General features: G+C 50.2%; 1 protein-coding gene across 3 annotated transcripts; it reads left to right on the plus strand.

Moving 5' to 3' along the window:
* The first annotated feature begins 8,140 nt into the window (after positions 1-8,140).
* Spindoc (spindlin interactor and repressor of chromatin binding) lies at positions 8,141-24,494 on the plus strand. Of its 3 annotated transcripts, XR_007213021.1 has the most exons (7): positions 8,141-8,459; positions 14,277-14,606; positions 14,684-14,830; positions 14,992-15,120; positions 15,242-15,442; positions 17,196-17,428; positions 23,733-23,831. XR_007213021.1 is itself a non-coding variant. In XM_048360755.1 (6 exons), the coding sequence occupies exons 1-6, from the start codon at positions 8,333-8,335 to the stop codon at positions 23,942-23,944; spliced, it is 1,146 nt and encodes a 381-aa protein (XP_048216712.1). In that variant the 5' UTR covers positions 8,141-8,332; the 3' UTR covers positions 23,945-24,494. The 3 variants fall into 3 exon arrangements, 2 of the variants coding, with proteins under 2 accessions (XP_048216712.1, XP_048216713.1); XM_048360755.1 differs by lacking the exon at positions 17,196-17,428 and having other exon boundaries at positions 23,733-24,494; XM_048360756.1 differs by lacking the exon at positions 23,733-23,831 and having other exon boundaries at positions 17,196-17,789.
* Positions 24,495-24,603: the final 109 nt, after the last annotated feature.

The raw sequence follows: 24,603 nt of genomic DNA on the forward strand, positions 1-24,603 counted from the left end.
TCTGACTTTTGGTGATTAATTGGAAGTAGGAATCTCATGGTCTTTCCTGCCCAGATTAGATCCTGGATCAGGATCCTCAGATCTCAACAGGCATGAGCCATTAGCTCCTGACTTGTAGAACCTTGCTTTTTCTCAGCTTACTTGACTGGTGCTCTGTCACTTGAGACATGTCTCTCGTCTAGTATTTACTGATTGATTGGAGATAGAGTCATGGATTTTTCTGCCCAGGCTGGCTTTGAAGCACGCTTCTCAAATCTTAGTCTAGCTACAATTACATGTGCGAGCCACTAGGGCTTTCTGCTAGGATTCAAGCTAATTCAACAAATGTTTGGGAGCAAAGAAGAGGAGATGCTACCTGAGGGTGAGGGACTACTCTGATTTGTCTAACCCCTGGCCACTCAAGGTTCATTCCCTGTGCTCTCCTTGCCAGACAACCAGACAAGAGTCCTCTGCCCTTTCCCCAATTTTTCTTAGGACCTTCTGCAACTTTGTTTTCTTTATTTCCCCTTAATTGTCCATTAAAAGCTGGGCACCTATGGCTCACACCTGTAATCCTAGCTACTCAGGAGGCTGAGCTCTGAGGATCAAAATTTGAAGCCAGCCTGGGTAGGAAAGTCCAAGAGCCTTTTACCTCCAATAAACTACTCAAAACAAGCCAGAAATGAATCTGTGGCTCAAATGGTAGAGCATTAACTTTAATTAATCGGGGACACTGCTCAGGCCCTGAGTTCAAGCTCTAGCACTGGCTGAGAAAGAAAGAAAGAGAAGAAAGGAAAAAAAAATCTATCTCTGGGAAGGAGCAAGAGTCTCCTCTTTCTTGAACACAGGGCCTCACCTAGAATTCTTTTTTTTTTTTGCCAGTCCTGGGACTTGGACTCAGGGGCCTGAGCACTGTCCCTGGCTTCTTTTTGCTCAAGGCTAGCATTCTGCCACTTGAGCCACAGCGCCGCTTCTGGCCGTTTTCTGTATATGTAGTGCTGGGGAATTGAACCCAGGGCCTCATGTATAGGAGGCAAGCACTCTTGCCACTAGGCCATATCCCCAGCCCCTCACCTAGAATTCTTATTTGGCTTTTTTGCTCAAGACTGGTACTCTACCACTTGAACCACAGCTTCTCTAGCAACTTTTTGGTGGTTAATTGAAATAAGAGTCATATGGACTATTCTGCCTAGGTTGGCTTTGAACCATGATCCTCAGATCTCAGCCTCCTGAGTAGCTAGGATTAGAGGCGTGAGTCACCAATACCCAGCTCTCTCAGAGATTCAAGTGGGGTAACCCCCCATTAAATCTCAGGAATGGACAGTAAGAGTCAAAATAATGGTCAAAGGTGGGCAAATGACCTAGCCAAAATGAACACCATGTATCCTCTTTGTTTTACGGGAATTTATTGAACAAGGCACATCTACTGACTTTGAGCTTGCTAAACTTTGAGAATTGTCAACCTGAACTCTTGGCTGCCAATTAATGAATTCTGCCTGAAAACGAAGCCAGTGAGAACAAGAGACAAATCTAAGGGGCAGAAAGGAAGGCCACAGTAGATAACATCCAGCGAATCAGGGCCTGATGTAGAGCCCAACACCTTCTAGGTACAAGGGCTAAAACTTGCTATTTTGAGATTTGACTCCATTTGCATTCGGTTGCTCCCCTTTTGACTGAAAAATCCCAAATACTATAGGAGGTAAGCAAGAACCAGGTCATAAGGGCTTAAATGTGAAGTTGACTAGTTTGAATATCATCCTGGGTAAACTGGAAACCATAAAAGGTTCTGTGTGTGTGTGTGTGTGTGTGTGTGTGTGTGTGTGTGTGTGTGTACCATCCAAGAGCTTGAACTCAGGGCCTGGGCATTCTTTTTTTCTTTTTTGCCAGACCTGGGGCTTGAACTCAGGGCCTGAGCACTGTCCCTGGCTTCCTTTTGCTCAGGCTAGCACTGTACCAATTGAGCCACAGCTCCACTTCTGGCTTTTTGTATTGCTTTTTGTGTTGCTGAGGAATGGAACCCAGGGCTTCATGTATATGAGGCAAGCACTCTACCACTAGGCCACATTCCCAGCCCCTGGGCACTATTCTTGAGTATGTATGTATGTATGTATGTATATTGGTATGTCGATTGTGGGGCTTGAACTCAGGGCCTGGGCACTGTCTCTGAGCTTCGTTGTGCTCAAGGCTAGCATTCTACCAGTTGAGCCATAGCTCCACTTCTGGCTTTTTCAAAGATTAATGGGAGATAAGAATTTGATGGATGGGGCTGGGGATATGGCCTAGTGGCAAGAGTGCTTGCCTCGTATACATGAGGCCCTGGGTTCGATTCCCCAGCACCACATATACAGAAAATGGCCAGAAATGGCGCTGTGGCTCAAGTGGCAGAGTGCTAGCCTTGAGCAAGAAGAAGCCAGGGACAGTGCTCAGGCCCTGAGTCCAAGCCCCAGGACTGGCCCCCCCCCCCCAAAAAAAAAAAAGAATTTGATGGATTTAGCTGCCTAAGCTGGTTTTGAACCATGATCCTTAGATCTCAACCTCTTGAGTAGTTAGGATTAGAGGCATGAGACACTGCTGCCCAACCAAAGGTATTTTTGTTTTAGCTGTACTGGGACTTGAACTTATGGCTTGAGGTTTGCCTCTTGGCTGGCACTCTACCATTTGAGCTACACCTTGACCTCTGGCTTTTTGCTGGTTAATTGGAGATAAGAATTTTGTAGATTTTCCTGTCTGAGCTGGCTTTGAATTGAGATCCTTGGATCTCAGCCTCTTGAGTAGCTAGTATTATAGGTGTGAGCCACCAGTGCCTGGCACTTTAGGGTTCTTGTGACCAAACTCTCATCCTGATGTAGCGCCACCAAAGTTGGGAGAGAATTCACTGCTCTTGAGATTTAAGGAAGGGCTGAAGCCCAATGTTTTGAAGGGTAGGGACACAGGCAAAGCAAGGAATAATTGGACATAGGACCTGAGTGCGGCCCATTCTTTCCATCCTGGATCGCTTATGTGCTGAGCACCAGCCTCAGGCTCTCTGCACAGACTGGATTTTTTTTTTTTCTTATTGCAAAGCAGGAAATGTGGTCATCCCTCCCCCAGACACCCTTCCTGCTCTGTGAATTTCAAATCTTGTTTCTCCTTCGCTGCCACATGCGTTTTCAGAGCCGGATGCCATAGGACAATCTCATCTCACCAAGTGGCTTTGGCTCTGCACCTAGTGTCACTAGATGAGTCAGCTGGAGAACAATAATAGAATTTCTGGAAGCCATGGGATGACTGTCAACTGTGTAGGAAGTAGCCAGGCTATCCCAGAAAACCACTAGCACTGAACTACTCACCACTGAACCAAGCAACCACCGCTGAACTCAGAACTAGAAAATGCCAGTTGGACCCACTCCACCTCCATTAATATGAAGAGAAAAGCAGAGGAAGGCAGAAAAATCTCAGATACTCCAATGTATGTGGTCAGGACTGCTGGATGAATGAAAATAATGGTAAAATGAGCCCTGTGCCCGTGCCTCGTGCTTGTAACCCTAGGTACTCTGGAGGCTGAGATTTGAGGATCCTGATTTATCACCAGCCCAGGCAGGAAAGTCATGAGACTTTCATCTCCAGATAATTCTAAAATGTTGAGGGGCAGCGGGGGCTGGGAATATGGCCTAATGGTAAAGTGCTTACCTTGTATACATGAAGCCCTGGGTTCAATTCCTCAGCACCACATATATAGAAAACGGCCAGAAGTGGCGCTGTGGCTCAAGTGGCAGAGTCCTAGCCTTGAGCAAAAAGAAGCCAAGAAGCCAGGGACAGGGCTCAGGCCCTGAGTTCAAGCCCCAGGACTGGCAAAAACAAAACAAAACAAAACAAAAAAAACCTAACAAATATTTCTAAAATGTAGTTGTAGCTGAAGTGGTAGAGCATTAGGCTTAAGCAAAAAAGCTCAGAGACAATGCCCAGGCCCTGAGTTCAAGTCCCAGGACATGCACACACACACACAAAAAGCTGGAAGTATAGGCCCTAAGCTGATGCTGACATTATAAGTAAGAACCAATGTAAGAATCATAAAGGTGGTCAAGAAACAGGCTTGCCTTTTGGCAGCCCAGAAAAAGGACTATAATCTGAAATCAAATAATAACAGCACCATGTGCTGGCTTTCTCTTTCTTTCTTTGGTGGCAGTACTGTTCCTTGAACTCAGGGCCTGGGCACTTTCCCTTAGTTTTTCCTCTCAAGGTTGGTGCTTTATCACTTGAGCCATCTGGCTGAGAACCTGGATTCTCATATCTCAACTTTCTCAGTGGCTAGGATTGCAGGCAGGAGCCACCGGGACCCAGCGAGCTTGTTGCTTTTCATAACTGGGGCAGAAGCCAAAAGGAAGGGACTTGTGATGACATACTGAAACAGAGTAAGACTTCACATGGAAGTGACAGTCTGCTGAGTTTTTGTTGGTGGTAGTGGTGCTAAGGATGGGCCAGAATCTTATGTATGCTATGGATACCATCTCCAGCATACTATAAGTTTCAGGGACTGAATACTTTTTTTTTTCCTTGCCAGGGCTTGCTGGGGCTTGAACTCTTAGCCTGGGTGCTGTCCTCGAGTTTCTTTGGCTCAAAGCTAGTGCTCTACCACATGAACCACAGCACCACTTACAGCTTTTTCTGGAGTAGTTTACTGGAGATAAGAGATTCATGGACTTTCCTGCCGAGACTAGTTTTGACCTTGATCCTTAGATCTCAGTCTCCTGGGTAGCTACGATGACAACGGCTTGAGTCTCCAGTGACCAGCTGGGACCAGATAAGCAGTGAATAGCTAGCTATCCGCATTTGTGTATGTGTGTATGTGTGTGTCTGTCCTGGGCCTAGAACTCAGGCTAGAGTACTGTCCCTGAGCTCAGGATTTGAGCCACAGCTCCACTTCTGGCCTTTTGGTGGCTAATTAGAGATAAAAGTCTTGTTTCATGAACTTTCCTGCCCAGGCTGGCTTTGAACTATGATCCTCAGATCTCAGTCTCCTGAGTAGCTAGAATTACAGGTGTGAGCCACCAGTGCCCAGCTTACATTCTTTTTTATTTTTTGACAGTTTAGGGTCTGAACTCAAGCTTGCATGTCTGCTAGGTAGGCACTCTTCCATTAAGCCACACTTCCGGTCTCCCTTTTCTGGTGTGCAGGTACTGGGCCTGGAACTCGGGGCCTCATGTTCTCCCTTGGCTTTTTGCTCAAGGCTGGCTCTTTGTTCTTTTTGTTTGTTTGTTTTTTGCCAGTCCTGGAGCTTGAACTTAGGGCCTGAACACTGTCCTTGGCTTCTTTTTTGCTCAAAGCTAACACTCTACCACTTGAGCCACAGTGCTACTTCTGGCCATTTTCTATATATGTGGTGCTGAGGAATCGAACCCAGGGCTTCATGTATAGGAGGCAAGCACTCTACCACTAGGTCATATTCCCAGTCCCAAGCTGGCTCTTTTTTTTTATTTTGGCCAGTCCTGGGCCTTGGACTGTCCCTGGCTTCTTCCCGCTCAAGGCTAGCACTCTGCCACTTGAGCCACAGCGCCGCTTCTGGCCATTTTCTGTATATGTGGTGCTGGGGAATTGAACCTAGGGCCTCGTGTATCCGAGGCAGGCACTCTTGCCACTAGGCTATATCCCCAGCCCCTCAAGCTGGCTCTTTAACACTTGAACTATACTTCCACTCCAATTTCCCCCAAAGCTGAGATAACAGGTACATGCCACAGCACTCAAATGTTAATTAGGACGAGGTTTCCTGTACTTCTTTTTGTCCAAGCTGGTCATAAACCACAATTCCATCTCTGCCTCCCAAGAAGCTAAGATTATAGGCTTGAGTCACCATGACTGAATTACATCTTTATTATTTTTCTACTTTCAGATGGCTCTTGGTTTTTGGTTTGTTTGCCAGTCCTGGAGCTTGAACTTGGGGCCTGAGCACTAGCCCTGAGTTTCTTTTGCTCAAGGCTAGCACTCTACTACTTGAGCCACAGTGTCACTTCCCACTTTTTCTGTTTATGTGGTGCTGAGGAATGGAACCCAGGGCCTCATGCATGTTAGGCAAGCGCTCTACCACTAGGCTACATTCTCAGCCATTGTTTTGTTTTGTTTTCCGTTGTGGGGCTTCAATTCAAGAACTGGGCGCTATCCCTGAGCTTTTTCACTCAAGGCTAGTGCTATACCACTTTCAGCCACAGCGCCACTTCTGGATTTCTGGTGGTTAATTGGAGATCCAGAGTCTTGTGGATTTTCCTGCCCCAACTTGCTTTGAACCTCAATCTGTACATCTCAGTCTCCTGAGTAGCTAGGATTACAGGTATGAGCCATCTGTGCCCAGCTTGGATAGCTTTTTAAATTTTTTTTTCTTATTGTCAAAATGAAGTACAGAGGAGTTACAGTTTCATATGTAAGGCAGTGAGTACATTTCTTGCTCAACTTGTTACCTCCTCCCTCATCCTCCCCCCCCCCCCCCGCCTCCCCCTCCCACTTCTCTTCTCTCCCTCTGGATAGCTCTTTTTAATAAGGCCACTGTAGTGGCTGGGAATATGGCTTAGAGAATATGGTAGAGTGCTTGCCTAGCATGCATGAAGCCCTGGGTTGGATTCCCCAGCACCACATACACAGAAAAAGCCAGAAGTGGCACAGTGGCTCAAGTGGTAGAGTGCTAGCCTTGAGCAAAAAGAAGCCAGGGACAGTGCTCAGGCCTAGTCCCAAGGGGGGGGGGGGGGAAGGCTAGTCTAAGGGTTGGCGACAGAAGAGAGTTTATTGAAAGCAAGTGATGACACAGCGGACCCACACAAGATGGGGGCCTACAGAGGAAGAGAGCTTCCAATGGGAGGAGAGAGATTATATAGGGGAAGAGGGAGGGCTGTGGTCACAGCAGTGGGGGAGGTGACCTCAGAGGATAGGGAAATGACCTCAGAGCCTGGGGGACCTCCCACTGCCCCCAGGCATGCCAGTTGCCTGGGTTACAAGTGCTGGGCGGGGACTTCTAGGGTGCATGGGGAAAGAATCAAGGGAAAGGGTCATTTCTCCAGGTCAGCTAAGCAGGCAGAAACATGGATATATAATAGTATATTTTCTTTTTTTCCTGTACTAGGGTTTGAATTTGCACTTGTTGGACAGGTGTGTTCTACCAAGGAACCATACATCCAGTTTGTTTTTGGTTTGTTTGTTTTTTTTTGGTCAGTCGTGGGGCTTGAACTGGGATCCTCAATTAACAACCAAAAAAAAAAAAAATCCAGAAGTGGAGCTGTGGCTCAAATGGTACAGTGCCGCCAGCCTTGAGCAAAAGAGTCAAGTGAGAGTGTGAGGCCCTGAGTTCAAGCCAACAGACAAATACGTAAACATAGACAAGCACTGGTGCTCACTCCTGTAATCCTAACTTCCCTGGGGGTTGAGTTTTGGAGGATCTTGGTTCCTAAACCAGGCCAAGAAGAAAAGTCTGGGAGACACCATGTCCAAATTAACCCTCCAAAAAGCTGGACTAGGTGTGCGGCTCAAGCGGTAGTGTGACAGCCTAGTAAGCGTAAAGCCCTGAATTCAAACTCTACCACCAAAAAATGAAAGAAAAAGAGAGGGAGGGAGGGAAGAAAGAAGTCCTATTCATTAGGGCTGGTTTATGTGCATCCACATTCGGGTCACATCCTCTTCATTTTCCACTCCTTTGCCAAAGGGTCAGAAATGCATTTTGGAAAAAAGGATGAGCTACTCAAGGTGGTCAAGGTCACTGGGACGCCAGGTCAGGAGGTCCTGTCCCACCATCCACAGTTCCTTTCCCGCCTTGGGACATCTTCTGGTTAGCTAGTGCATGGCAGGGAAAAATGAGCCTAAAAAAAACCATTCTGAAATCCCCCCGTTAGCTGTCGGCGGCCCAGCAACAATGCCCAGCCGGCACCGTCTCAGAGGAGTCGGCCCACCACCCCGAGGCCCGAGGCCCGCGCCCAGGAACCCCGGGCCTGTCAGCCACGCCACCCACCCAGCCGCCCCGCCGTCTCCAGGATTCTAACAACGCCGCGTGCCCGGGGGCGGGGCTTGCGCGGGGCCGCTCGCGATTGGTCGCCCAGGGCCGGGGGGCGGGTCTGGCGGGCGGTCGCCGACAATGAGCCTCTATAAAAGGGAGCGGCAGGGCCCGGGGCCCCGGATCGAGCCCTCCCCACCCGGGGTCGCGGGTGTGTGAGTTCTGAGGCCGGCCGCGGAGGCGGGCGGGCGGGCGGGCGGGCGGCGGCGCGTGGTGGGGCCCGCGCTTCGGGGCCCGGCGTGGTGTCTGGTTGGAAGCAACCGCCCGCTGGCTGCACCAGCCGAGCGAGGCCTTGCGCGCCGGTCTTCCGAAGTCAGGTCCCCGCCGTCGCCCCCGGCCGCCCGCGCCATGGCCCTGAGGGCGGAGGGCGCCGCGCTCGACTGCTTCGAGGTGACGCTCAAGTGTGAGGAAGGGGAGGACGACGAGGAGGCCGTGGTGGTGGCGGTCATACCGCGCCCCGAGCCGATGCTCAGAGGTGAGGATGGCGGGGACCCCGCTCCCGCTCGCCAGCCGAGGGGGGTGAGGTGGAGGGCGTCTTGCAGCCCCGGGTCCGGGCGGGCCGAGCCCCCGGGGCCGCCCCATCCCCCACCCCGGCACCCTCCGGCCTGGCGCCCTGTCCCGCGGCCCCTCCCCCTCCGGCCGGGGCCCGGCGCGCGCGCGCTCCTCCCCCGCCGGGGCTGGAATCTCCGGCCTTTCCGAATCTCCCTCCCACCCACCCCCCCCACCGCCGCCCGGGGTCGGGAGACTTCGATCCACACCCGACGCCCCCTCGGCCGGGCCCTGCCGTGGAGACTGGATCCCCGCGAGGGGCGCTGCCTCTACGCGGGCTCCGTCTTTACTACGCCGGGGCCCGGCTGCGTCCTAGGCCGAGGGGCTGGCGAGGCCTCTTAGGCCCGAGACTGGGCGCGGTAGCGACTCCGAGGGTGGAGGGAGGCGTTGCGGTCGACCTCTAAAAGGAGAATTTTAAGACCCCACGAAGAATCAAGCTTTCCCGCCCCCACCCATCCCCAGGCCTTCCCTCGCACGAGCCACAGGTGTCAGGTTCTCCAGCAAGTGCGATGAATGAACTGCGTCCAACACCCAGTAGGAGGAAAAAGGGGTGCTGGCTAGCCCCTTCCCCTCCCCCAGCCACCTTAAAAGGAGCCGTCAAAAAGCCTCTAATGGGAGATGATGTGATGGGCTCACGCTCTCCCTTCTCCCTCCACCAATTGGTTGAGTCTTCAGGGGTTTGCAAACCATTAGAAAACAAAAGAGCCATCTTTGTGGAAGATTTAGTATTCATGAAAATGCAAATCTTTCTTTACTGTCCAATACCTCTTTCAGATAGGGTGAGCCATTCCTTGTATTTACACCGGAACCTAGGATGACTCCTTCACCGCTTTGACTCACCCTTATTGGAGGCAGGCCCGTGACAAAATTAGCGAGGGGAATAAAGGGGTCTCCCTCTCAGAACATTTAGCATTTAGCACACACTGTTATTGTCAACCCATCTCCACTAATCTGCCCAACATCTCTCTGCAAGGTGGCTTCATCCCTGCTAACAGGAAAGGAGTGGAATTCTAGAGAGGTTTATTCGTCAGACAATGTTTATTGGGTAACCGACCCAATAAACAAGTCTGGTGAAACCTTTCCTTGAGCATATATATGGCAATGACTGACAGAAATATAGTGAGCTAGGTGTCGCTGACTCTCACTTGTACTTCTAGCTACTCCGAAGGCTAAGATCAGGAGGATGGAGGCTAGAGGCCTGCCCATGCAGAAAAATCCCTTAGACTCCATCTTCAAAACAGCCAGCAAAAAGCAATCTTAGAGATATATTTCATGTGAGTATAGCACCAGGGGGAGTGGCAGGCACTTGAATTCAAACTCTAGTTCCTCAAAAAAAAAAAAAAAAAAAGGATATAGCCTGGATGGCCTGGTAAGAAGGGGAGGAACAAGAATTTTATTCCATTGAATAGTGAGGAAGGAGCAACTTCTCCAGTAAGTTGACTTTTGTGTTCTGTTTTGCCTGTCCTGGGGACTGAACTTGGGGCCTAAGGCACTGTCCCTGAGCTGCTTTTGCTTAAAAGCTAGCACTCTACTACTTGAGCCACAGCTGTTTTCATCTTTTTTGTGTGTATGTGGTTCCTGAGGAATTGAACCCAGGATTCTGTTAATTAAGGTATAAGTAAGGTAATAAGATTTTTGGTTGTTTGTTTTTGTCCATCCTGGGTCTTGAACTCTGGGCCTGGCCACTGTCCTTGAGCCTCTGTGTACTCAAGGCTAGTGCTCTACCACTTGAGCCACAGTGCCACTTCCTGCGTTTTCTGAGCAATTTATTGGAGATAGCCTCCCAGAGTTTCCTTCCTCGGCTGGGTTCAAATCTTTTTTTTTTTTTTGGCCAGTCCTGGGCCTTGGACTCAGGGCCTGAGCACTGTCCCTGGCTTCTTCCCGCTCAAGGCTAGCACTCTGCCTCTTGAGCCACAGCGCCGCTTCTGGCCGTTTTCTGTATATGTGGTGCTGGGGAATCGAACCTAGGGCCTCGGGTATACCAAGGCAGGCACTCTTGCCACTAGGCTATATCCCCAGCCCTGGGTTCAAATCTTGATCCTCAGATCTTAGCCTCCTGAGTAGCTAGGATAACAGGCATGAACCTCCAGCATTCCAGCATTTTTTAAAAAAAATTTTTTTTTCTAGTCCTGGGCTTAAACTCAGGGTCTGAGCACTGTCCCTGGCTTTTTTTTTGCTCAAGGCTAGCACTCTACCAATTGAGCCACAGCACCACTTCTGGCTTCTGGCTTTTTCTGTTTATGTGGTGCTAAGGAATCAAACCCAGGGCTTCATGCATGCTAGGCAAGCACTCTACCACTTAGCCACAACCCAGCCTCCAGCTTGCTTTTTTTTTTTTTTTTTTTAACAATGTAACAACCCCTTCCTTTACTTCACCCCATTTCCCCCTCCCATCTCTGCCCACTCTTGAATACAGACTTGGAAGTTAAGAGAGCAGGCCTTGAAAATAGCAGGAGGGAAGAGCCTTTTAGGCAGAAAGAAGATCAAGTGCAAAGGTCCTGTGAAGAGTTGAAGTGTGTGAGAAAGAAGGTGAACTTCGGGTTTTTGGCCTGAACAACTTCTGAAAGATGGCTTTCCTGCTTTTTGAGATGAAGGAGACTGGGTGTAGATTAGGAGATTGGAATTCAAGATGCCAGTTACAAGGAAGTTTGATAGCATATACCTGTATTCCTAGTCTGAGGCAGGATCACAAGAAGGCCAGTCTGGGCTTACAGCATTCTGGTAGGAAATATAAATATGAGCATCCTTAGGGGCTGGGAATATGGCCTAGTGGTAAAGTGCTCGCCTCATATACATGAAGCCCTGGGTTCGATTCCTCAGCACCACATATATAGAAAAAGCCAGAAGTGGTGCTGTGGCTCAAGTGGCAGAGTGCTAGCCTTGAGTAAGAAAAGAAGCCAGTGCTCAGGCCCTGAGTTCAAGCCCCAGGACTGGCAAAAAAAAAAAAAAAAAAAGAGCATCCTTAGTAGGCAGTAAGGTAAGACTTAATCAGATGGAAAAGTCCTAGCAAGAAGGGAATTGGACCTGGATGGAATATGGGGTGGAAACTAACTCGGTCCTTTTCAGTCAGCACTGGCAGGCACTGTGGGTGTCGGAGATTTTAGACTAAATCGTGGCTTACAGTGTACAGAGGACATGCGGTGTGCAGGTGCTATGCTTGTGGGCTGGGGTGCTCACATGAGTGCTCTCTGCACAGAGGGGAGAGGTTGGTTCTTAGTCAGTGACCCTCAAGAAGGAAGGGAACCAGGCAAGTACCTGAGAAGACATAATGAGAAGCTGGCCGCTGATGGCTCAAACATAATCCTGCTCAGGAGGCTGAGACCTGAGGATTGTAGTTCAGAGTCAACCCAGGCAGGAAAATCCCTGATAATCTAATCTCTAATTAACTACCAAAAAACCCCCCAACAAACCTGACGTGGAGCTGTGGATCAAGTGGAAGAGCACTAGCTTTGAGCACAATAAAGATCAGGGACAGCACCCAGACCCTGAATTTAAACCCCAGGATTTGCATATGTACCACCTCCTACCCCCCAATTAGGGAGAAACCTGCAGGGGTGCCTGAGAAGCAGCAGTGGGAAGCAGAAAAGGGAGCTCTGATTGGTGCCCTGCATGGCTAGAGTTAAAAATCTACATGGAAAAACTGATAGGCTGAAGAACTTGTGAAAGAATAATAAATAATAATAAATAAATCCACCTGTTAAAGAATAGGTCTTCGGAAGACCATCTGGCCCCCTCACAACTAACCCTGAGCAATGCTCCCCATGTGTTTGCAGTGATGGCTTTATTGGTAAACTTTAGGAGAGTGGTGGCAAAGAGTGGACACCTACTGAGGTCAGGGGTCCTGTCCCATTGGGGGTGAGTACAGTCCACCGGAGCCCCAGATTGTCTGGGTCTAGGCCAAGGCTCGGATCTGTTCTGGATACAGCTCCTAGGTGTTAGCTTGTATTTGTTGATCCTCTTTGGTGCAAGTGAGAGGTCAAAGAGCTGTCACAGGCCCTTGACTGAAAGCAATGACCTACTGAGCTGACATGGGTCTTGAGACTGTGCTTAAAGGATCCCTATCCCTATACCATCAGAGCCTGCCTCCTCTCCCCTCTTTCCCTTCTTCTCTCCTCTGTCTTCCTCTCCCCTTCCTTCTTGTCCCCTTCTCTCGTCTCTTCTCTTGTTCTTTTCTCCTCTCTTTCTCTTTCTCTGTTAGTTGCAGGTCTTGACCTCAGGACCTGAACTGCCTGAGTTCTTTCAAGGCTAGCACTCTGCCAGTTTGAACCACAGCACCACTTCCAGTTTCTGGTGGTTAACTGGAGAGTCTCATGGATTTTTCCTACCTGGCTTTGAACCATGATCCTCAGATCTCAGCCTTCTGAGAAGCTAGGATAGGCATCAGGCACTGGCACACGACTTCTTTTTATCTTTTTTATTGTGGGGTATGGAACTAGCCTCAGACCAAGGTCTTCCCATCTCTGCCTTGTAACTACAGGTATGTACCACCAGGCTGGCTTTATTTATTTACTTAGCTCCATTCTGGGTCTTGAACTCAGAGCCTTAGTGCTGTCCCTTAGGTTTTTCTCTCAAGGATGGTGCTTTGTCACTTGAGCCACAGCTCTACTTCCAGCTTTTTGGTGGCTAATTGGAGATGAGTCTCATGGACTCTGCTAGTCAGGTCTGGCTTCAAACTGAGATCCTCAGATCTTAGCCTACTGAGTAGGATTACAGATATGAGCTACTGGCACCTGGTTCCAGCTTAATTTTGTATGTTTTTTGTTGCCTTAGGCATGCTGGGCAAGTGCTCTATCACTAAGCTACATGTCCAGTCTAACCCTAGCTTGTTTTTCATATAGTCTTGCTAACATTTGCCCAGTCTGGTCTTGAGCTGTGATCCTCCTGTCTCTGCCATTCAGAAGAATGGCTGGGGTTACAGGTTTGATCCACAATAGTTGACCTCTGCAGAGCTGGTTCAGGAGCACATGGAACGGTTGTGGCACATAGCTCAATAGGGGCAAAGCCATCACTGCAAACACTTGGGGAGCACTGGTCAGGGTTAGCCGTGAGGGGGCCAGATGGTCTTCCGAAGACCTATTTAACAGGTGGAGAATCTGATAGGTGAGCCATTGACAGAATAGCTCTTCTCCCCCATGGGGACAAGATGATATAACTGGTCTGGGAATGTGGCTTAGTAATAGAGTGCTTGCCTAGCATGCATGAAGCCCTGGGTTCGATTTCTCAGTACCACATAAACAGAAAAAGCTGGAAGTCGTGCTGTGGCTCAAGTGGTAGAGTGCTAGTCTTGAGCACAGAGAGAGTGAGGGACAGTGCCCAGTCCCTGAGTTCAAGCCCCAGGATCGCCAAAAAAAAAAAAAAAAACCCAAAAACAAAACAGGAAGAAGATGATAAAATTTAGTGTCACAAAAGTCAAATACAGGTACAGCCAACCGTCAGGAGTGACAGCTAAAGACCTCACAGGGATAATATCACCAGATAATCAGAGTTTTGGGCAGGTGTCCAGAGACTGGCAACCTAGGAAATGTGTAGCCTAAGGCCCAGGACTGATGAGAGGTGTAGAGGCACTAGTGGTGTAGTAATGCTACACCACTATGTACTGAGGCTTTGTGCATGCGCCTGGAACTCCGTGAGATCTCGTGGGAAAAACACCACATGGGCCTCACCTGCTCCACACAGATGTGTTCAAGCATTATTTCCAGCCATGGGCATCTTTACTAAAGGCATATTTTCCTTCCATCCTCAGTAACCCAACAGGAGAAGACCCCGCCACCTCGGCCCAACCTTTTGGAGGCAGGTGGAGATGGCTGTGAGGAGCCCAAGCAGCATGTATCTTGGGAGCAGGAGTTCCTGGTGGGAAACAGCCCTGGCGGCGGTGGGCGGGCACTGTGCATGGTGTGCGGGTCAGAAATCCGGTTCCCCTCAGCCGAAACAGCACGCATGCACATCCTGGAGCAGCATCCACACACCCTAGACCTGAGCCGCTCTGAGAAGAACAACATCCTGGAGGCCTGGAGTGAAGGAGTGGCCCTTTTGCAAGATGTCCCAGCTGAGCAGCCATCCCTACCGAGTCTAGGTAGGGAGGGTGGGGGCCCGAGGGTGAAGCAGGGCCCCTGGGAGCCCTGGGAGCTCAGTGGGCTTTTGCCCCTTCAGAATCAGGCCAGGATGTCGAGCCAGATCCGGATTCCAACCCGAACCCTGCCAGGATGCCAGCAGAGATCGTGGTCCTCCTGGACTCCGAGGACAACCCTCTCCCTAAAAGGAGCCGGCCTAGAGGACTCCGCCCCCTTGAGCTGCTTGGTCAGTCAACAGGGAACCTTGGGAAGGCAGCACGGGCCGGGGTGGGGAGTGAAGCAAGAGCCCTGTGGTCTAAGCTGGACTGGGCAGGCAGATGTTCTCAGGAGCCTGACACCCCAGGGTACAGGGTTCAGGCATAGTGTCCTCATCTTTTCATTTTGCAGCTGCCCCTGCCACAGAGCCAGGAAATAATAAGAAGTCGCGCACTCAGAGATGGAAGGAACCCTCTGGGGAAGAGCCTGTCAGAAAGAAGAGAGGAAGGCCGATGGCCAAAAACCTGGACCCTGACCCAGGTAAGTGTTGGCCCTGGCTATGTAGGCAGGACCAGGCAGGGGGCATCTGCAGCTCTGGGGGTGTTATAAGCCTTTGGGTGCTGGCCTCTTCTATTCACACGCTTCCTGTCCTCCATCCCAGACCCTCCGTCCCCAGACTCACCCGCTGAGGCATTCGCAGCACCAGCTGAGGTTCGCCACTTCACTGATGGCACCTTCCCTCCCGGCTTCGTCCTCCAGCTCTATTCTCATACCCAGCTCAGAGCCACGGACAGCAAGGACTGCCCTAAAGAGGGCCAGGCAGCAGGAGAAGGCCTACCCCAGGCAGTAAGCCCCTCTTCAGGTGAGCCCTTCTGAGGGGACTGTAGGGGAGAAGGGCAGGCAGCACCCTGGGTTCCAGCCTCTGAAGTTGCTCTGCAGCATAGGTTGAGCCAGTTGTGATGGTGTATGTCAGTAATCACAGCACTTGGGAGGCAAGGTGATTAAAAGTGCAAAGCCAGGTTGGACTAAGTAGTGAGGCTCTGTTTCAAAAACCATAGGAGTTGAGGAAATAGGTAAGAGGAGCAAATAAATACTCCGTAGAGATATCATTCAGTGACAGTAACTGCTAGCCCTTTACATCTGTCCCCCGATTTTTTTTTTTTTTTTTTGGTACTGGGGATCGAACCCAGGACATTGTACTTGCTAGGCAAGCGCTTTGCCACTGAGCTACATCCCAGCCCTGTCCCCCTGATTTTTTTTTTTTTTGGCCAGTCCTGGGCCTTAGACTCAGGGCCTGAGCACTGTCCCTGGCTTCTTCCCGCTCAAGGCTAGCACTCTGCCACTTGAGCCACAGCGCCACTTCTGGCCGTTTTCTGTATATGTGGTGCTGGGGAATCGAACCTAGGGCCTCGTGTATCCGAGGCAGGCACTCTTGCCACTAGGCTATATCCCCAGCCCTGTCCCCCTGATTTTTAAGAACTTTTTCTATATAGTTCATTTGGGCCTCACAGAAATGCCTTGTAAAAGCCAGGCATGTGGCACAGTCTATAATCCCCCAAGAAGCTGAAACAGAGAGACTGAATTTGAGTCTCACCTGGGCTACATAGTGAGACCTTATCTCCAAAAAAAAAAAAAAAAAAAAAAACACCTTAATAAGAAAAGGGCAAGTACCTGTTTGTTTTTTGTTTTTGTTTTTTCTTTTTTGCCAGTCTTGGGGCTTGAACCCAGGGCCTGAGCACTGCCCCTGGCTTCTTTTTGCTCAAGGATAGCACTCTGCCACTTGAGCCACGGCGCCACTTCCGGCTTTTTCTATATATGTGGTGCTGATGAATCAAACCAGGGCTTCATGTATACGAGATTAGCATTTTACCACTAGGCCATATTCCCGGCCCCAAGGGCAAGTTTCTATCCATACCCATCCCTTTGTCTTGATAGAGAAACTGAGTCTCAAAGACATGGCTCCTCCCTCCCCATAGTCCTTGCATGAGCTTCCTGCTTGCTGCTGAAATAACACCACAAACTTAGTGGTAAAACAGCATATTTTAAGGGCAAAATGAGTCTTTCTAAGCTAAACTCAAGGTATTGGCAGGGCTTATGTTTATTTTGGGAAGCTGTGGGGGGAAGTCTCTTTTCTTGTCTTTCTAATGTCTGGAATCTTCCCACATTCCTTTGCTTATGGCCTCTTCATATTCTCAAAGCCAGCAGTGGCTAGCAGGGGTTCTCAAAAACGCCATCTTTGAGTCATCTAACTCTTTCTTCCTCATTAAGGACCCTTAGTGAACTATTTCAGATAATCCAGAAAGTTCTATTTTATTTACCTGTCCAGTTTTGTAGTGTTGAGGATAGAACCCAGGGCCTGGCACATTCTAGCCTAGTGCCCCATTTCTTCTTTTTTTTTTTTCCTTAAGTCAGCTGATTAGCAACCTTAATTTTATGCACAACTTAATTCCCCCCTTGCTGTATAATAAGACATTTCCAGGTTCTGGGGATTCACTGGCATTGGCTCTTAACAGTTTGATTGCTTTCTTCTGTTTCTTCACAAAGCTGTGTGTCTGCTTGTTTGCTTTTGTTTACTTATTTACCAAAACGGGCCCCCTTTTCTCCTCTCAAGACAGGCCTCACCCCTTCACGTAGATCCCAGTTCTAGCTTGAGTCACGTTCCAATGCCGCCTCCCTGGGTTTGCTCGGCCCTCTTGGACTTGAGTGTTCCCCAGTCTCTTCGCTCACCCATGGATCTCCTAGATGGCTGGCCTCTCCACTGTGTAATGGATCTTCCAGTCTCATGCTTGAAGCGAGCCTTCGTTTCGTGTCCCAGGGTGCCCTGTGCCCAAACTACCTGTCTGGGGTGGTGAGTAGAGGAGCAGAGAATCCTTGAGGTTTAAGTGTGTTGGGGTAAGTGGGCACAGTGGATGCATGGCGCTCCATTACCCTGCCAAATGTTAGGAGACGGACAGAGGAGGTGGCTGCGTGCTGTTGGCACCAGCATGATTTGTGGAACTTGGAGATGGCCCTGGAGCTACACTTAAGTAATACAGTGACAAAGGTCATGGCTCTCGCTCCCAAGGAAGTGCTAGGAATGAAAGGCATAAGGCAGGCTTGGATCCAGAAAACTCCCCATGTTGGAGAAACCCAGGCCTGGGCAGGTTTCTCAAACTAGAGAAGGCTCTGCTATTCTGTATGCTGGTGTATGTGGTGATGGTCTCTGAAGATTGAGAGGAGTGATCCTGGCTTTTTTTTTTAAGCTTTAGGAGCTGGGTGCCCTTGGTTCATGCCTATAATCATAGCTACTCAGGAGGCTGAGATCTGAGGATCACAGTTCAAAGCCAGCCTGGAAGCCAAAAGTAGCACTGTGACTCAAGTGGTAGAGGGCTAGTCTTGAACAAAAGAAGCCCAGAGACAGTGCCCAGGCCCTGAGTTCAAGCTCCAGGACTAACCCCTCCCCCCCAAAAAAAATGGCTTTAGGAGTTGTAAACATCCCTGTGGACAGGTTAGCCAGGCTGAGGGATGTGGATGTGAGGCTGTCTAGGAAGATTCTAGAGTTTTCCAAGGCTTTTGTAGGGTAAATATGATATCCAGGACAGCAGAGAAGTGAGCTAGAGGGTCCACTCACAAGTCATGGGTGGGGGAGGAAGCTTTTTTGTCTTGCTAGCATTTGGTTTGAGTCAGACCTGTGGGGCTTGGTCAGGATGCTTTAGCCAGGTACATGGACTTCTAACCTGGCCCTTGGCAGGAGTGCAGTGGGCGAGTATGGCGTCCGTGGGTGGGACTAGCAGCCTCACAGGTCTTGCATTCTGCTCACTGCTGTGTCCTCAATACCTACAAGGGTGCCTGGCACAAAGACAAGTCTCAGGCAGATGACATTGTCTGGTCAGGTGTTGGCATTTCCAAAGTCCATGAGAAGGGGTTGGCCGTAGTGAGAACCCAGGCAGTTTGAATCTCGCAACTTCTGCTAGAGTGTGTGGGCATGTACACACACACACACACACACACACACACACACACACACACACACACACACACACACGAAGGAGAGTGGAAAATAGGATAGATAGTAGGGCTTTTGGTCAGGGCTGGTGAGAGGAAGGGCAGTTCTAGGACCAGGGTCTAAAGGGGTTCACTCTGTTCTAGAGATGGGTAAACTCCTCTCAGCTTTGCTTTGGCCTGCCTGCCTGCCTTCCTTCCTTCCTTCCTTCCTTCCTTCCTTCCTTCCTTCCTTCCTTCCTTCTTTCCTTCCTTCCTTTCTTTTATCAATATTGGGGTTGAACTTGCTTGGGCACTGTCCCTTCACTTTTTCATTCAAGGCTAGTGCTCTATCACTTGAATCACAGCTCCACTTCTAGCTCTTTGCTGGTTAGAGTCTCATGGATTTTCCTGCCCAGGCTGGCTTCAAACCAAGTCCATGAGAATCTCATCTCAAATGAACTACCAAAAGCTGGAAGTGGTGCTGTGGCTCGAAGTGGTAGAGCACTAGCCTTGAGTGAAAAAGCTCAGGGACAGTGCTCACCCCTGAGTTCAAATCCCACAACTGGCAAAAAAAAAAATAAAGCAAGGGGTATATGGGGACCAGAGTGGTAGACTACTTGCCTAGCACATACATGAAGTTCTAGATTTGATTCCTAGTACTAGAGAAGAAAAAGAGCCGAGTATAGTAATGCACACTTGTAACCTCCTCTATGTAGTTGAAGAACAAGCAAACCCTGACCCCAAACAACAACACAAAAAAAACCCATCTTGGCCAAGAAGCTTGGTATAATTGTACTTACCTGTAATCCAAACTATACTGACAGATGTAGGTGGAAGGTGGAAGGGAACTTGGACTCAAGGTTGCCTTGGATAGAAACAGCAGCCCCTGGAGCAGGTTAAGTACCCCATCTAGGGTTACTTGCTTACTAAGCCACTACCTGTTTTTCCACTAAGCCCATCTGCAAGCTGTGTCCAGCCACTCCCCCCCCCCATCCCTGCCCACTCTCCAGGCTTCCATCTCTTCTGCATAGGACTGAGCTGCCCCTAGCCAAAGCTTTTCCCCAGGTCCAGGGCCACTCTGTCGCCCTGTCTCCACATCCTCCCCACCAGCCTGCACAGAGCTGTCACTTGTCCTTTCTTGACCCCTTATTCTTGCCGCTGTCTGTGGCTTTGGATCCTGACGGCCTCTTCTGTGCTGATTGCCTCCTCTTTCCTGTGTGGAATCCGCTTGAATCACTTGGTTTTGTCCGTAACAGTCCACTCTGAAATTGCTTTTTGTCAGGGTCCACTGACTTACATAAAATTACAGCCAGTGGTCAATTCTTATGTCCTTCTTTTCTTTTTTTTTTCCTCTTTCTTTTGAAATACTGGGGGAATGAGCTCAAGATCTAGCTTGTTAGACAAGGACTCTACCACTTGAACCACACTCCCAATCCATTGGTCCTTTTTGCGGGGGGGGGGGGCAGTCCTGGGGCTTGAACTCAGGGCCTGAGCACTGTCCCTGGCTTCTTTTTGCTCAAGGCTAGCACTCTACCACTTGAGCCTCAGTGCCACTTCTGATTTTTTTCCATATATGTGGTGCTGAGGAATTGAACCCAGGGCTTTTTAGGTATGCGAGGCAAGCACTTTACCAGTAGGCCACATTCCCAGCCCTGGCCTTCATTCTTGCTGTGATAGCACCAGTGAGTAGACCTGTAACTCATGGTTTCCTAGAGACACCTTTGCTCCCCTGGCTATTCCTTGTATTTCTTTCTCCTGACCCCAGTCCCTCCCTGGTGTCCATGTGTACTGCACACTGTGTGTGGGAGGTGGGGGGGGTCTCCCCGGGGTGTCCCCCTCAACATACACAGAGCCTCACAATGATAGCCTGGGCTGGCCTCAACTCGGCCTCCCAAGTACTAGGCTTACCGGCATGTGCCACTTCTGTTTCTCTTGCTTGTTTATTCTCGCCTCCCAGAGTTGGAAGCGTGTCATGTTGTCAGTCTTCCCTTCTAAAGTATAAGCATCTTCTCCCCAATGACCAAAACAATGCCTGACACTGACTAGACACTGTTGGTGGATCTGTTGAAGTAACAAATCCCTCTCTTCTTGGGAGATTGCTGTTGAATTTACAGCCTTAATGATTCGGGTATTTGTAACATATGAAAGACTAGCCTGCCTGGATTCGATTCCTCAGCACCACATATACAGAAAATGACCAGAAGTGGCGCTGTGGCTCAAGTAGCGGAGTGCTAGCCTTGAGCAAAAAGAAGCCAGGGACAGTGCTCAGGCCCTGAGTTCATGGCCCAGGACTGGCCAAAAAAAAAAAAAAAGACTAGCCTGGCCCCTATCCCATTGGCGGGTGGCTCAGGGCCTGTAGTCCTAGCTACTCAGGAGGCGGAGATCTGAGGATCACAGTTCAAACCCAGTCTAGGCAGGAAAGTCTGTGAGACTCATATCCATTTGACCACCAGAAGTGTCACAGTGGCTCAGAGTGTTAGAATGCTAACATTGAGCAGAAAAGTTCAGGGACAGTACCCAGATCCTGAGTTCAAGCCCCGTGACCAAGAAAAAAAATTTTTTTTGATTGACTAAAACATCAAATTCCAGACTGAAACCCCAGTCTGGCCCTAGTCCCTATCACTCCTTCCAATTCCCCATTCCCAGGAGACTGGCAGCCCCATTCTGCACTTTGCTCTGGCAAAACTCAAAAGTCGTCCTGCAGCCCCGCCTCGGTGCACCTCTGAAGTTGAGAGCTTCGGGTTGGGTGTAGTGGCTCGTGCCTGTAAGCCACGTGTGGTGGTGTGCATCTTGACAAGGAGAGTTAGGAGGACAGAGAACCAGCTGGCCCAGGGCAAAAAGATGACCCTGTCTGGAAAAGAAAGCAAAGGGGGTGAGGGCATGGCTCAAGTAGGAGAGCACAAGTTCAGAGTTCTTCCTCCCGCCACCCTCCCTGCCATGCCACTCCCCTCACCTGGTACCTACATCTTCCTCACTAGTCTCTCGCCTTTGAGCTTTGCCAGGTGTTCTGTGGTGGCGGCAGTGTTGTTACTAAAACACCAGTCACCATTCAGCTCTTCACACTGCTGCTCTTACACTTGGCAAAAGTCAGAGTCAGCATAAAGGCGGATGTCCTGTCTACACGCCTGGCCTGTGGGCCTGCAGGCTGCGCTTCTGTGGCACCTGGCAGCATCTGTATGTGCTCTTTGCTCTGGCCTGCCCCATGTTCCCCACCAGCTTCATGGCCTCCGCATCTCTGCTGTGTACTTGCTGGTGGCTCCCTCTCCTTCCCATCGCCCGTGCTTTGGTGTTGCTTCTGCCTGTGGGTAACACGCACATCTTTTGACTTCACTGCTTTCCTCCCCCCCCCGGCCTGAGGCTTGAACTCCGGGCCTGTGCACTCTACTACTTGAGCCAAAGCACCACTTCCAGCTTTTTTTTTTTTTTTTTTTTTTTTTTTTTTTTTTTTTTTTTTTTTTTTGGCCAGTCCTGGGGCTTGGACTCAAGCACTGTCCCTGGCTTCTTTTTGCTCAAGGCTAGCACTCTGCCACTTGAGTCACAGCGCCACTTCTGGCCATTTTCTGTATATGTGGTGCTGGGGAATTGAACCCAGGGCCTCATGTATACGAGGCAAGCACTCTTGCCACTAGGCCATATCCCCAGCCACTTTCAGCTTTTTCTGAGTAGTTTATTGACAACGGGAGTTTTGTGGACTTTCTTAGCCAGGCTAGCTTCAATCCACAGTCCTCAGATCTTGACCTCTTGAGTAGCTAAGATTACTGGCTCCTGGCCAGTTGGCTCTCGGTAGCATGCCAGTCCCAAGAAGTCAGCATGGTTGGCTCCACCTGCTGCTGGGGCCCTAGCAACTGGAACAGTAGTAAGGAACATGGTACTTGGCTTCATGAACATATGAGTGGGGTTCTGTCTTCCCTTCCCCCAAGGGGCTTATAGTTCACCAGGGAGGCAAGCCAGCTGGCCTAGTTTTGCAACCCCGTGTTTTAAACCTGAAGAGTCACTGTAAATGCTAGCAAGCTGTACAGCAAAGTGGTACTTGTTCTTTCTGCTATGTTTCCAGTAATTGTGTCTAAAAATAATGGAAAAACTATACTGCAAAGGATTTGAGTATAGGGGCTGGGGAAGTGGCTTAGTGGTGGTAGTGTACTTGCCTAGCATGTATGAAGCCCTGGGTTCAATTCCTCAGTACCACATACACAGAAAAGCCGGAAGTGGCGCTGTGGCTCAAGTGGTAGAGTGCTGGCCTTGCACAAAAAGAAGCCAGGGACAGTGCTCAGGCCCTGAGTTCAAGCCCCAGGACTGACCCCCAATTTTTTTTTTTTTTTTTTTTTGCCAGTCCTGGGCCTTGGACTCAGGGGCTGAGCACTGTCCCTGGCTTCCTTTTTGCTCAAGGCTAGCACTCTGCCACTTGAGCCACAGCGCCACTTCTGGCTATTTTCTGTATATGTGGTGCTGGGGAATCGAACCCAGGGCTTCATGTATACGAGGCGAGCACTCTTGCCACTAGGCCATATCCCTAGCCCCCCAATTTTTTTTTTAATTTATTTTTTTTAGTATATAGGCCATGCAGTTTCCAATAATGTTTCTGGTTTTCCCTTCCACTATAATGAAACTTATAATACTGAGGTTTGAACTCAAGACCTGTGCTTACTTGCTCTACCTTTGACCCTCCTGTAGCCTGGTTTAATGGGCCCAGGTCACAGGGGACGGCATAGCTGCTTGGGGGTCACAGCAGCCTACCTTCGCCTCTCTGGAGGCCCCACGTTGCCATTCTGAGTGGCTTCTCCATACTGCTGAGACCCTCGGCCTGAAAGGTGGCTAGAGAGCCTGGCTCCAGTTGCAGAGCTGTGGTGCTCACCAGGGTTCTGTCTCTGCATTCAGCTCAGTGGGGACAAAGCGATTTCCGCCTTGACTCCCCAGTCAGTCCCAAGTCAGCGGGAGGTAGGGGTTGGTAAGGCCGTGTGCAGCGCTAAGCGGGAGAAAGGCTTTGTGGTGCTGCCCGGTCTGCTTGAGAGGGTAGCACTACGCGGCCAAGCTCGCTGCCTCCCAACACCCTTTGCTTCCGTTCACACAGGCGCTGGCCTGTGGGAGTGAGGAGGAAGATGCTGGAATTGGGGGGATGGCTTATACAGCTTTTAGGAACATTTCCCGCTTCTGGGGCCCTGCCTCTTACTTTCTGTTTTCTCCCTGCCTAGCTCCCCCTCCGGGGCTTCGAGGGACACTGGATCTCCAGGTTATCCGTGTGCGGATGGAGGAGCCTCCAGCCGTCAGCCTCTTGCAAGACTGGTCCAAGCACCCCCAGGGCACCAAGGGGGTGGGAGCAGGTGACAGCTCAGACTGGCCTACGGTTCTGTCAGAATCCGGTGCCACTGCGCGGGAACAGCCAGAAGCAGAAAGTGGGGTGTAAGTTCTTGCTTTCCTGGGAGACAGAGGGAAGAAAGGCAGCGTCTCCCTTTGGCTTACCACTCAGCTGCTGTCTCAGCCACCTGATGTAGAGTTTTAACACTGAGCACCAGGCAGGGTGGAGGGGCAGGCGGGCAGCATCATCTCCCTCACTTGGGGACTCTAGAAGATGCCTGCCCGTGGCTGGGTCTGAGGCCAGGCCCCTGAGGTAGGCAGTGGTGGCCGGCGCTTTTGTGAGCTGGGGCATTGGGCCTGTGGAGAACACCCATCCCAAACATTTGCTGACCCCTTCACCTCCTCCCACCCGTCGCTAGCCCCCTACCATTCTCCCCGGCGCAGTGCCTTATGCAGAGGTGGTCACAGCGGGGTTTGAACTGAGTCCCACTACCTCGGGGGACACCTCCTCCCCCACCTGTTCAGGCTTCTCCACCGAGAGGCCTCCATTACCTCTTCCCCCGTCCCTGAAGAGGGCTCCATTCACTCATTCTCCCTTCCAACTGTTGTCCTGTTGTATATATTGCCTTTGTTGACAATAAATTATTTTTTTTTATTAAGAGTTCAGTCTGGGCCATCACTGGGGAAAGGACCTCCTAGGGCCAGCGTGAGAGCCAGGAGGGCTGGCAGATAGTGCTGGCCAGAGGCCACCTGTCCCAGGGGGAGAGC

Source organism: Perognathus longimembris, chromosome 13 (assembly GCF_023159225.1).
Source record: "Perognathus longimembris pacificus isolate PPM17 chromosome 13, ASM2315922v1, whole genome shotgun sequence".
NCBI classification, from domain to species: domain Eukaryota; kingdom Metazoa; phylum Chordata; class Mammalia; order Rodentia; family Heteromyidae; genus Perognathus; species Perognathus longimembris.